Source organism: Ciona robusta, chromosome 5, assembly GCF_009617815.1.
Source record: "Ciona robusta chromosome 5, ASM961781v2".
Taxonomy (NCBI): domain Eukaryota; kingdom Metazoa; phylum Chordata; class Ascidiacea; order Phlebobranchia; family Cionidae; genus Ciona; species Ciona robusta.
This window is the reverse complement of record NC_143239.1, coordinates 2122314-2135407: the sequence shown is the minus strand read 5'-3', so window position 1 is coordinate 2135407 and position 13094 is coordinate 2122314. Positions and strand designations below refer to the sequence as shown.

General features: G+C 33.7%; 2 protein-coding genes across 7 annotated transcripts in view; both read left to right on the top strand.

Annotated features, from left to right (window-relative positions):
* LOC149735484 (uncharacterized) overlaps positions 1-7682 on the top strand; it is a 38203-nt gene extending 30521 nt beyond the window's left edge. Inside the window, exons 24-32 of one of the 3 annotated variants that reach the window (XM_089877662.1) lie at positions 122-201; positions 774-907; positions 1309-1549; positions 1897-2060; positions 2508-2636; positions 3920-4052; positions 4951-4993; positions 5394-5422; positions 5730-5843. In XM_089877662.1, the coding sequence (XP_089733788.1) occupies positions 122-201; positions 774-907; positions 1309-1549; positions 1897-2060; positions 2508-2636; positions 3920-4052; positions 4951-4993; positions 5394-5397 (928 nt within the window). In that variant the 3' untranslated portion in view covers positions 5398-5422; positions 5730-5843. Of the gene's footprint in view, positions 1-121; positions 202-773; positions 908-1308; positions 1550-1896; positions 2061-2507; positions 2637-2942; positions 3405-3919; positions 4053-4950; positions 4994-5393; positions 5423-5729 lie in introns of those variants that run through there. The other 2 variants (XM_089877661.1, XM_089877663.1) reach the window with 2 other exon arrangements.
* A 423-nt stretch (positions 7683-8105) lies between these two features.
* On the top strand, positions 8106-12972 carry LOC149735483 (uncharacterized). 4 transcript variants are annotated; one of them, XM_089877680.1, is made up of 11 exons: positions 8106-8353; positions 8624-8677; positions 8742-8864; positions 8972-9109; positions 9191-9289; positions 9995-10045; positions 10112-10233; positions 10803-10908; positions 10969-11125; positions 11427-11647; positions 12094-12972. In XM_089877680.1, the coding sequence occupies exons 1-11, from the start codon at positions 8281-8283 to the stop codon at positions 12804-12806; spliced, it is 1857 nt and encodes a 618-aa protein (XP_089733806.1). In that variant the 5' UTR covers positions 8106-8280; the 3' UTR covers positions 12807-12972. The 4 variants fall into 4 exon arrangements, with proteins under 4 accessions (XP_089733806.1, XP_089733805.1, XP_089733804.1 ...); XM_089877679.1 differs by having other exon boundaries at positions 8107-8353; positions 8627-8677; positions 10966-11125; XM_089877678.1 differs by having other exon boundaries at positions 8107-8353; positions 10966-11125.
* Positions 12973-13094: the final 122 nt, after the last annotated feature.

Here is a 13094-nt window from a genome sequence, read left to right as displayed (position 1 = left end):
TTTTTTTAAAAAAATAAAAAAACAGTAAACTACATTTTTCTATTTTTTGCTTACTAGTCACTCTTTTTACACAAAGGTTATGTGAATAAGGAAACTAATTAAAAGTTTTTGTATTTTTCAGTCCTAAGCCCGAAAAGCGAGCCACTAGAAAAAGTCGATCACCAAAACCAGCGCGTAGAATGACTGTCCCTACTAAAGATAGTAAGTGAATTAATTAATATATAAATATTAGGCACTCTGAACTCATTTTGTACATAAAGTATCAACATAATATTGATGATTACTTAAAAAAAGTATGTCTATATCATTTAAAAATTAAATCCTTAATGTTGTTCAGTTTATCTTGTAATTTGTTTTTAAACTTTTTTTACTGCTTACATTGCATTCACTAATTCAATTTCAATTTACATTTCATTCGCTAATTCAATTTCAATTTACATTTCATTCGCTAATTCAATTTCAATTTACATTTCATTCGCTAATTCATGTTAAATTTGCATTTCATTCGCTAATTTATGTTCAATTTACATTTCATTTTCTAATTTATGTTCAATTTACATTTCATTTTCTAATTTATGTTCAATTTACATTTCATTTTCTAATTTATGTTTAATTTACATTTCATTTTCTAATTTATGTTTAATTTACATTTCATTTTCTAATTTATGTTCAATTTACATTTCATTTTCTAATTTATGTTCAATTTACATTTCATTTTCTAATTTATGTTCAATTTACATTTCATTCGCTAATTCTTCATGTTCAATCAACAGTGGATGGTTCACGAAGATTTAAATGGAGGGGAAGTGTGAATAGGATTGTTCGTAAATTTGGTCAGGGACAAACCATACATGGTGGTACATTCGAAGTTCATCTTGAAGATTGTCCACCTTCCCCAAATAATGAGGTAAGTCATCAAATTATCTAATATTTTACATTAGCAAGCAAAACAAATTTTCCATGATATTTTAAAAGGTTTAAAACAATTGAAGTAATCATCAGAATTCTCTAGTATTTTAAATTAGGGTAAAATACACATTTTTTATGGTCAGTTTTAATACAAACAAACAAAGACAATTGCATCATGTATATGAGTTGTAATGTTTATATTTTTAATAGGCCTTGGTAAAGTCTCGCTTCATCTGACTTTGTTTGTTTTTATTATAATTATATTTATTTCTTCTTCCAGAAAATCAGTTACTGAAAAATTTTATATCTGGTAACAATAGGAACTCACTCATATAGAATAGAATAACAGCATTTTCTTTATTTATACCCATAATTTAAGTGATTTCTATGTTCCTTCAGTTTGTTCCATTTGTGGTTGACCTCTGCTGCCGTATAGTGGAGGAACGTGGTTTAACGTTCACCGGGATTTATCGAGTTCCCGGAAACAGTGGAACACTTGCTGCTCTTCAGGATGAACTCAACCTCAGAGGACCCGATGCTCTCGATTTGGAGAATGACGAAAGATTTTGCGAATTAAACGTCGTCTCTTCTCTCCTGAAATCATTTTTCCGGAAACTTCCAGACCCACTGTTTACAAATGGTAGGTTTTTTAGCGCTTTGATTTTTAAGGGTAGCGGGCCAACTCTGGCATATACTCAAGGACCCATAGTGTGACTTGACATAGGACTTCACACAACAGTTTTTTTACTTTAAATCTCTTTTTTCTTGGTGAGGTTCTAAAGTACTGCTTGTCTGGAGATTGCATTGTTCAAAACCTCTAACCCCCTAAAACATGTCGATTAGTTTGACCACCTATAAAAAATCGGTCTATTTATTGTTGTGTATATAATATATATTACCTAATAAAGGTGAACTAAATAACAGTTGTCAATACAAAACTAAATTACCAGAAAGCTCCATAAAGCTGACTTTTTCTTATTATTTTAGAATTATATGATGATTTTATTACAATGAACCGAAAGAAAGATCCCGAAGAAAGATTAAACGGGTTGCGACACCTTGTTCATATGCTACCTGCACCACATTATCAAACACTCAAGTTCCTAATCAGCCATTTACGAAGAGTTGCCGATAACTGTGATGTCAACAAGGTGATACAGCTTATTTTTAGTAGATTATATTCTATATGGGCAAGGTCTTAGAATTTTGGTCTAACTCTGGCATCTGTTGATTTTATTTAGTGGCGGGCATGGGTAAAATTTTTGTGGGCGAAATCCAATAAATGTCACTTTTTTGTTTTTTTTTATTATTTTTCCCCTTTTGCAAATTGATATTTTTAAAATATATTACTAAAAAAAATATTTTATTAAAAGACCTGTTTGCCCCTTGTCCCCACTGTTTTAACTCTGAATGAGTTAGATTTTATATCAAAGCAAGCCTGGGGCTAGGTAGTAAAAAAAGACCTGTTTGCCCCTTGTCTACCACTGTTTTAACTCTAAATGAGTTAAATTTTATATCAAAGCAAGCCTGGGGCTAGGTAGTAATCTTATATTAAGACACTCTATGGTAGGATACAGTACTGATGTCTTTTGTTTCAGATGGAAGTTCGTAATCTCGCGATTGTGTTCGGCCCAACACTTGTTCGAAGTACAATTTCTGATAACATGGCAACCATGGTTACGGACATGTCAGATCAATGCAGGATTGTTGAGAGCGTCTTACAACATGTTAGTATTCTTGTCATTCAAATACTAACACTTATACTTATATATAGTAGGGTGGGAAAAGACGGGACTCCTTTATCACATAATATCCTCATAGTTTTTTAAACAATTAGCAACGTTCTATGGGAGTTGTGGAAATCCGTTTTTATAATTCTTCGAATGTTCTTTGTTTACTAACCAATCAAACTAGGAAAAGGGATGAAAAGATGTCCCAAACGGTTTACGACACCTTGTCCCGTCTTCCCCACCCTACCATACCTTCTGTAGAACTTAAAACTAACATTATCCAATATAACATTTGAATAACAGAATGAGCATTTCTTTTCTGGAGAACACGAGGAAATACCAACTTTCGTCCGAAGTTTCATGTGTGAATAAACTTGATAAATAGTTTAATTTCACACGCGTGTATGCCTGGTGTCAACACGCATGCAGTTCTTGAAATAAAATAATAAAAAAATGCAACACTTTTTTACTTAGTTGCAAATTTTATTTTTTTGACTATTTGTAAGCTTTTAAAAGCTGCGGTCAATTTTAAATTGGCTTTCTATACAGCACCTTTAGACGTAATTAAGTTGCATTTCGTTTTTTTTAAGAATACCTGTGATATATTTGATAAAATTGCTCTAAGCACTTGGTATGGTGTATATCAAATTGACATAGTGGTACAAAAAAAAAAGCGAAAAATTTTCAGTACAACACCAAACCTGGTGACAACAGTGTTATATATATTCATGATTGAATAAACTATTCAGTTTGCCAAACAATAAAGTTATTATATACGTCAATCAGATCTAGAAAGGTTGTTTGTGTAAGGTATCGATGAGGTAATAGAAAGTGACGTGTTGTGTTATTCATCAATGCCCCGTTTCCTGTTTCGACATAAACCGCTTGAAATAAGTTTTACGAGTGTTTTCATCACTAGATGATGCTGTTTACTCTTCTAAATTATTGAAACAACATATATTTTTACAGTTTTTACTTTAATCTGTTATTTTTACCTTAATACTTCATTTTATATATTTCTTCGACAAAATATTGTTCATTTTAAAAAATTGATCAAATTAGTTTCGAACTATGACACAAAGTGTGTTATTGCATCGGAAATGATGTCATTTCCTGTACCGGTACACTAACTAGTACATGCATTCTGCTGCTCTTGTTACCAGGCATAGTTTAACATATAAACTGGCTTTTCCACTACCAAAACTTATATTTTATCATACCAAAGTTTAAAATACAGTTAAAAACAATTTCCAATTTCCAAATTTATTTTTTTCTTCCAGGCTGCTTGGATGTTTACTGAGAATGAAGCTGGCGAAATAGAAGTCACAGCACCCGAGGAAAAAGAACATGAACCTGTACCTAATATTAACCACTTGCTTGCTAATGTTGGACGTACACCGGGAGATGCAGGAGGTAATTAAACTAATTCTACATTTTTGGGGCTTAAATTTTATTCTAATGTTACGCCTGCCATTCAGCAAGACTTTGTCAGGCTAATTTTACATGGTTGTAACAAGTTGTATCTATATTTATTTTTACAAATTATATTTATATATTTTTACAAATTGTATGTATATTTATATTTGTAAATAATTGTTTGGTAGAGTGTGGGAAAATGGGACACTTTTTCATCCTATTTTATCGCCCCATTTGGCAGTAAACAAAGAACATTCACAACATTATAAAACAAAACACTTATAAAGAATTATAAAACCGTATCCTCATGTCTCCCATTGACCTTGTTAATGGTTTAAACACGGTCAGGATATTTAGATATAATGTGCTAAAGGTGTCCCATCTTCCCCCACTCTACTATATATTTTTATACATATATTAATTTTCAAAGCAGGTGTGTATACAGTTTGTACAGTGTTATGAATGCCAGTACAGGAGGAATTATTTAGCAAGGAGAAGATAGCAGGTAACTGTAGCCCAGTTTAGTATTTAGTTAGGATTAGTTGAACTGTAAATGAGATTTTTTTAATCAGTTTTTGCACAGATCTTAGAAAGTTTTGTATGTTAGTGTAAACTTATTTTATAAAGAAAAAGGGTCAGAAAATATAAAAAAAAAAAAAAAATTTTTATTTGCAGGCAAATATATATAATTTATTTTTTGTCAAAAATTTACAATGTTTCCGCTAAATTAAAAAGCAAAAAATAATTTTAATGTAAATTAAAATTTTTTAAATTTTCTGTTTTCAAGACAGTCAGAGCATAAATATTACAGAACAGTGTTAGCTTTTTTTAAAAATAAAAATAACACCACAGTCAGATTATAAATGCTACTTTTTATATTCCATGCATTCTTTAGCTGGTTGTTTTAGCAATAGGCAGACATGTTTCACGGCATCACTGTAAGTTTATGCATGTTATTTGTCAAATAGAGTCAAATAAATTTGTCAAAATCTTCTGTAAAACAGTAGTTTCTATCTAATAGTGTTTTTACCTTTTTAGATATAATATTAAAACTATAAAAGTAAACTTTTTTCGTACAATAAAAAATCTGTAAATTTATATACCATTATTAGTTACTAAAATTATATCCAAAATTTGCATGTTAGTATGTGACAAAGTGTATGTGGTACATGGTACAGTAAATGTTTGTTGTAAAGTACTAATGGTCGTCAAAACTTATCTTTTTAGTTGTTAAAAATTAGGGTTGGTAATACACAATTTGGTTGATTGGGAAATAAAATTTAAATACATACATTTTTTTAGTAATGATAATATTACTAAGTGGTTGATATTTTACAGATAGCGCAAGTGATTCTTCAAAATCAAAGGTAAGTTTCAGTTTTTATGATATTTATTTTGTTTAGGTCTTTTTATAAAATCATTTTAAGTATTTTAATGACTTGGTTTAGTTTAAACTCTAGTGAGGTTCATGCAGTAGCAGTGTAATATCATAGGTGTTAGGCTAAGGTTCCAATATTCTATATGGGTGAGGTCGTACGACTTATTTATTGTTTTCTAAAATGTCAGTTTTGTAATTTTAGTAACACAGTTTATTTTTTACATGGCAATTATATTTATTTTTAAGTATTGTATTATTAATACCATAATTTATTAAATGTTCTAATACATTTGTAGAACTCGTTGGCATCCGAGAAGGAATCATTCTCCCGTGACGTGATGGATATGATATTTGGTCCCGGGAAAAAATGGAGAAACCAACAGATTAACGCAAAAAGAGTTTCGAGCGAGAGTGACGACGAATTTGGATTCAAAGAAGCGCAGAGAAAACTCGCTCGTGCTTCGGAATTGTCAAAAAGCGAGAGTGATTCAACGTCCCATGCTTCCACTCCACAGTTATCTGCTGCCAGTTCTAAATACCAAGTATCCACACCTGCGGCTGCACATTTACATCCTGACTGGACGAGCACAGAGAAACACTTTCCGCCTGATATTCCATCGCGGTTGCATGATTTTTACGTGGAGCATCTTGAGAGGTTGGCACGCACGGATGTGACGAGACATCTTCCTAATTTCTCATCCTCTTCTACTGATACATCACCTCAAGTTACTCCCAGGAGTTCGCTCTTCGATCTTCCCAAGCCTGTGTCGAAAACGTCATCTATACGTCCTATACCTTCTATGAATCAACCTACTAGGTTAGACCAACCGTACATGGACTCTAAGCATTCCATAGCCACGTCATGTCCTGCTCACTTGCATCACATGCCTAGGTTATATGGAGACGTACAAACCGAGAAAATCACTAGAGATCATTTTAAGCCGACTCCATCTACAAGTACACCAGTACGGCAAATAGGGGGAGAGAAAACACAAAGCAATTCCCACATTGAATCTGAAGTGAGTTCGATCACAAAATGCGAGGATTCGGACTCAGATACGTCTGTATATGTTGGCGAAACACTCGAGGAAAAATTACGAAATTTAACCAACTTGAATAAAAAGTTAGAGCGTCGTCCGTCGAAACGATACGCACGGACGTCCTTGGAGCCGGAAAAAATCTTCGAAATGCAGCCGAAGTTGGTACCGACGTCAAAGCAAGTTTCAAAGCGGTTAACTGGCCCGTCTCTAAAGGCTGGTGAACTCATAACACCAAGTAATGTTCACATTCATGCACCGAAGAAATCAACACGGGAGTTATACCAAGAACGCAAGACACAACGCCAGTATAACAGGGATATGATACGCGCTAACCGTGGGAAAAATGCAAAGTCGAGATACGATGAATACAACAATACTAACTTAATACGGTGCGTGTCCGACGAAAATGTGTTCAGTCGTTTTGACCCAAAAAGGCAAGTCGTAAGGCCAGCAAATATGGAAACTACAGTATCAAGTAAAAGTAGCAGGCCAAGACGGTCCAGTGAACAAATAAGACGGCGACATACGCTTGGTGCTAGTGACTTTCCTGACCAAGATTTTTGGAGAAAACAGAAAGAGGCGCATTCATCATTGCAGAATGTGAGTAGGGACGGTATGGGTTCGGCAACTTCAAGGTTAAACCCGAAACCAACGGGCAGACCGTTACAAATGAAGTCTACACGCCCCGCTGTAATGTCAGTCACTTGGAAGCCACGCTCTACTCCCACCACGCGGAGAAACGAGTCTTATCTCTGACATCTAGATTTTTAAATTTCCTTTTCTTGAGCGCCATCAATTATAGAAGCGATCGTTATTTTTCTTGTTTTTTTCGGTTCGTTCGTTATTTGCAGTCTATTTCCTCGACTTGCCACAGCCTACATTGCTGTAAATACATCCGTTTTTTCTTATTTTAGCTAATGCGACATGTTCATGTTAACAGCTTCGTTTCGCCGCATATAGTTTTGTTCTTTTATACGAATAAAGGTTCTTTATATCTATTTTGTAATGCATCAAGCAAAAACGGCCGCATTTTTTTTAATAAATTAAGAAAATATTATCTCGTTTATTTTTCCACAAAACCCGCCCACACAATTCTTTACAAAGACATTTGATGTTTATGAAAAGTACAGTCACTGCCCTTTAGTGTTTTCCACTGAATGTCAAATTGATCCTTTTTGTCGATTGCGATAATAAATTAATCTGCAGTTATTTTTTATCGAAATTGGCCTGTTATACTTTGGCGCATTATCCTAATGGAAAACGTTGCCTTAGGAAATATTTTGCCAAAATGAACAACGCGAGTGTAGCCTATTAATTATTTATATTTGCGAAACAAATTTCTTTCTTTGAAAGCTCTAACACAATGTATCTTTTTAGTCTAAGTTCTAAATTATTAAGTAACGGTTCAGCAGCGTTTGAAATAAAGTTACCGATTTACAATTACCAGTTTACTACATTGCGTTATAAGTGGCTATACAATGTATTGTGGTCATTGTACAAGTCGTGCTTTTGAATTAAGCAGTTTACAATATGCCGTGTGCATTCTGATCGTTTACAATGCGATCATGAATGTCTTTGCACTCGATACCAACTAGCCCAAGGCAGATAAGCGGTAGAAAGTTTCGCGTGCACAAAACTTGGATGTTCGAAATGGATAGTCCTGATTGACGCATTCTATTTAAAGTAAAACGAGTTCCTGGTGTTGATTACAAATCTATTATCGTTATCAAGTTTGGGTAAATTTCGACAGAGATAGTCACGACTTTCTCAGGTTACGTACAAGTTAGCGAGCTCATTGGCTGGCAGTATGCCAATGTTCATTGTTTTGGTTCTGTTTTCAATTATGTTGATGCCAGATTCGTCAATAGGTGTCAATACAGGTAAACATAGTTCACTACATGTTATATAAGCAGTTATATATAGTAGGGTAAGGAGAGGCGGGACACTTTTAGCATATACTATATCCAAATCGTGTTTTAAACTATTAACAACGGTCTACGGGAGTCGTGAGGAAACAGTTTTATAATTCTTTAAATATTCTTTGTTTACTACTAAAAAGACGAGTAAATAGAATGAAAAGGTGTTCCATCTTCCCCACCCTACTATATATATATATCAGCTATAAAACTTACGAACGCAAAAATATTAAGCAGATTTTCGAGCCTGCCAAAAAGTGTATTATGAAAATTTTGGATCGCTTGTTGGTAAGACATTTATTTAATCTTAAATTTATTTAATAAGTTAACACTTGTATGTTGTATCTTACAGCTGTACAGGGCGTCGACGCTGCTTCATCCGTTTGGAGAATATTGTTCAATAAACTGGATTTGAACAAAAACAGGTTACTCAGTTCTGCTGAAATCCTCTTAACTCTGGAAGCCGAAAATCTTGGTACGGATTATATACGCCACACATTAAGCCCATAAACACTAAGTGCTTTCTATCGGTTTTGATAAAATCTACTATAGATTTATATATACATACATGTATACATACAGTAACTAAGGAACAAATCCCCGAGGCGCTTTCTCAGACACAGACATGGATAGATTCAACTAAAGGCGACAATAACTTCTCAGAACTTAACTTATCCGGTTTTCGTGACTTACTCAGTAACACCATTGGTAGACGGCCAGGTAACAGCTTATGAGAATGTTAAACTTTCTATATTGTTAAAAATGCGTAACGTCGGAATTTTACTTCACCGTATGCTACAGGAAATAAAGAACCGTCGGCACGAAGAAATTGGCTGCTGACTTCTCTATTATGTCATTTTGTAAACGAAGAATTAACATCTATCGTTTCTTCTATTCGAGGTAATCCGTAGTAGTTAACTCTTAGGACTATACACACGAAACAGTGAAATCTAAACTCGTAATATATGAATATATATTATGTCAAATATAAATATATTAGGATGGGAGAAGATGGGACACCTTTTCGTTCTATTTTCTCGTTCCATTTAGTAGTAAACAAAGAGCATTCAAAGAATTATAAACACGTATTTTTCCATAGACCTTTGTTAATTGTTTAAAACACGATATTTAGATATTATGTGCTAAAGGTTTCCCATCTTATCCCACCATACTGTATAGTTAAGTACACATTATTCTTACTTTAATAAACTGCAGCCGAGAAACAGGTTTCTAACGATACAGTATTATAGTATATGGGGAAAAATGGATACTGTTATCACATAATATCCAATATTTTCCTAATTTAAAAAAAATAACAATGCTCGTATAAAACCTTAATACGGTTAAACAATTCTATAAATGTTCTTTCTTTACTACCAAATGGGACGATAAAGAAGATTGAAATGTATCATCTTACCCCAACCTGGATTAAAAGTTTCCTGCTGTTTTTTTTGTAATATTTAACGAGTGAGCTTCTTGAATTTGATAAACTGGCTCGGCTATGCTATATAAATATGTTTTCTTTAAAATTTTAATAAAACCTGTGCATTCTGTATTTGAAAAACATTTTCAGAATTTGTTTTAAATTTTTCTTAATTTTTCTAGAACTCAAAAATTGCACTGACAGTTTACGAACCGACCAACACGGAACGTTAAGTAAGTGAAACGGTACTATCAATATATGGTGGTTAATGTTAAATTTTTCTTGTGTTTTGGATTAAGAATCTTCAACACGACTTATCCTGAATCTATGGAAGGCCGTGTACAAAACACTGGACCGAAATAATGATGATCGGCTTGAAACAGACGAAATTCGAAATATCCTACAACAATATTTTGATCAGGTTCGTCAGAGTTAAAAAAAAGTTAGAAATTTAGTCATTAACTTGAATAATTTACGTCACACTTTAATTATTGCGATTTTACTTTTTTATTCCGAAACGGCTAAATAATTAAATATAGTAGTGCGGGGTAGGATAGAATATTGTTAGCACCCAAATTTACAACGTTTTTTCGAGTCGTGGGCCACATACTTCCATAATTCTGTAAATAATCTTTGTTTACCACATGGGACGAAGATAAATGAAAATGTCCCTGTATTACCCCGCCCTACTATATAGTACTGTGGGGGAAGATGGGACACCTTTAGCACCTAATATTCAAGTATCCTAATCAAGTTTAAAACAATAAACAACGGTTTATGAAAGTCGTGAGGATATGGTTTTATAATTCTTCGAATGTTTTGAAATAGAATGAAAAGGTGTCCCATCTTCCCCCACCCTAGTGTATATTTAATTTTTGGTTAGCATTGTTTAAACTTTTGAGAGTATACTGCCTAAGCCCTAATTAACGTTTCGTTTAAAAAACAAACACAATATTCCTGCTTTATCTTATATATAATTTATACTTTCAGAATGACACTTACGACATAGCACAAGCATTTCCCACATTAACTGCTGCCAGTGGTGCTGGCGTGTCTCGTCTCCAATTCTTTAAAATGGTCAATAACTTATTATCTGGTAAGACAATGTGTAAACTATTCACAAGTAACTTTTATTAAAATTGTGTTTATACAGCAGGTGCTTCAGGAAATACATGGGACAACACAAGAACGTTACAGCAGTTAAATGGCAACTTAACGTTTTGTAGATTGTTATACCGAGTAAGAAGTGATTTGAATGGTGCCCTCGAACAGAACGACAAGTGTAGAACAACATTTATCAAAAGAGCTAACAAGTAAAACATCTGCTTTATAAAGTTTAGAACACATACTGGTACCATTGAAAGCATGCGTCGCTTTAGACAAGACAATTAATAATAATTGCTTGAACCCAATGGTCCTAATGGATGAGGTCTTCGCGAGCCGATGTGTATTAATTGTGGCGCCCATGTTATAACGACTGCTATCGTTACCATCTTATCATTCATTCATACGTTCATTCATTCATACATTAATTGATACGTTTATTTATACTTTCGTTTATTCATTTAAATTCATTAATTTATTCATTCACGAAAAAATAAAACTCCGTTTCAGAGTTTTTGGACAAGATGTATCTGTCGCTTCTGGCTTCATTTTCGCTTATTTGGACAAAGATAAAAACGGGGTTATTACATTATCCGAATTATCTGACGAACTGGTTGAAAATAATTTGTCTGAGATTCTGCCACAACCTGAATTTGTTGCGCCCACAAATCTTACCAAGATGGAAAAATTTCTTGCTAATGCAGTGACGATTGCTGGACCTGGAAACAACAGTATGTGATCACGTTTATAATATTTTTTCAATATATTAATATAGTAGGGCGGGGGAAGATGGGACACCTTTAGCACGTAATATCCAAATATTCGGATCGTATTTTAGGCAATTAACAACGGTCTATGGGATTCGCGATGATACAGTTTTATAATTCTTTGTATGCTCTTTGTTTGCTATTAAATTAGACGAGAAAAAAGAATAAAAAGGAGTCCCATCTTCCCCCACCCTACTATACTTTGGGGTAAGATAGAATAGTTTTAGCACCTAAATCAAATATTTCCTGATCGTGTTTGAACAATTAACAACGCTTTTTTAGAATCGCGAGGCTGCGGTATATAATTCTGTTAATATTCTTTGTTTACTACTAAATAAGATGAGGAAAGAGACTGGAAACATGTTCTAGTTTACTGCATTGTTTTAATGTGTTTACTCAATGCATTGCAGGCAAACATATGGAGCTGTCATTGCTTTCTCTCGGCCAACAGAAAACATGGAACACGTTTTGTAAATTAAGTGTTTGCACGATCGCTGTTTTTCCTGGAGCAAATACTGAAAGTAACTTGCAGCATAGTGGACGTACAAATTATAGCAAAGGCGTCGATATCATAACAAGACCAAAAACTAGTCCATCAAATCAAGCTTTCTTTGGAAACCTAATAGAAAAAAGAAACAGACTGAATAATAGTAGTAACAACAATGTTACAATTGATATTACAACTTCTATCGTTACGACTACAGAAACATCTATCATAAACGAATACACAACAGCAAGCAGTATCAGTAATACGGATACATTGAACAGTACTGATGATGCTTTTATAGCAACAGTATCAACTAGTCAAGTAAATCTTGGTATAAATCAAACTGAAACAACTTCAACAAATGAGACAAATTTAAACTTGACTGAAAACTATAATAAAAATGATACAAATACAGAGTCCTTTAGCGAGGAACTATCAAGGGAAGAAGCCGAGCTTTTAAGGTTGTTTACTGAGTTTCACGGTCGCAACCCGCCTAATGAAAGTGTTGGCAAACCTGCTGACAGCGACGGCGGGAATCTACATGAACCAAACGATGTTCCAGGAGTTGAAAACCAACTTCATAAATTGTTAATGCAAGCTGTAATGGAAAACACGGAGAAATTAATTACACCGTAATGTTTTTGCTTTTTGACTGACTGCTTTCCGTGTTGTAGTTTAGTGAGTGTATAATTTATTACCGCATAATACATTTATGTGTATATGAGTTACAACATGCGCGGCTGATAATCGTATTTTTTATAAGTAACGTTATTTTCGCAATAAATTAAAGTCAACGAACATACACGATGGTTTGCTTGGTTTAAATAATTTAGTTACTAAAAACAACTGTTACCAATATTGCGAAATGACTTACACCCTGCAGTATACCTACTCTGTCTATACAGCTAGGCGGGGTAAGATGGG

What these genes read in the sequence shown, in the direction of transcription:
- LOC149735483 (XM_089877678.1), top strand. Translation starts at nt 8,281, where the DNA reads ATGCCAATGTTCATTGTTTTGGTTCTGTTTTCAATTATGTTGATGCCA. An exon ending in CGACCAACACGGAACGTTAA is followed by an intron (nt 10,046 to 10,111) that starts GTAAGTGAAACG and finishes TTTTGGATTAAG; the next exon opens with AATCTTCAACACGACTTATC. An exon ending in TACAACAATATTTTGATCAG is followed by an intron (nt 10,234 to 10,802) that starts GTTCGTCAGAGT and finishes TTATACTTTCAG; the next exon opens with AATGACACTTACGACATAGC.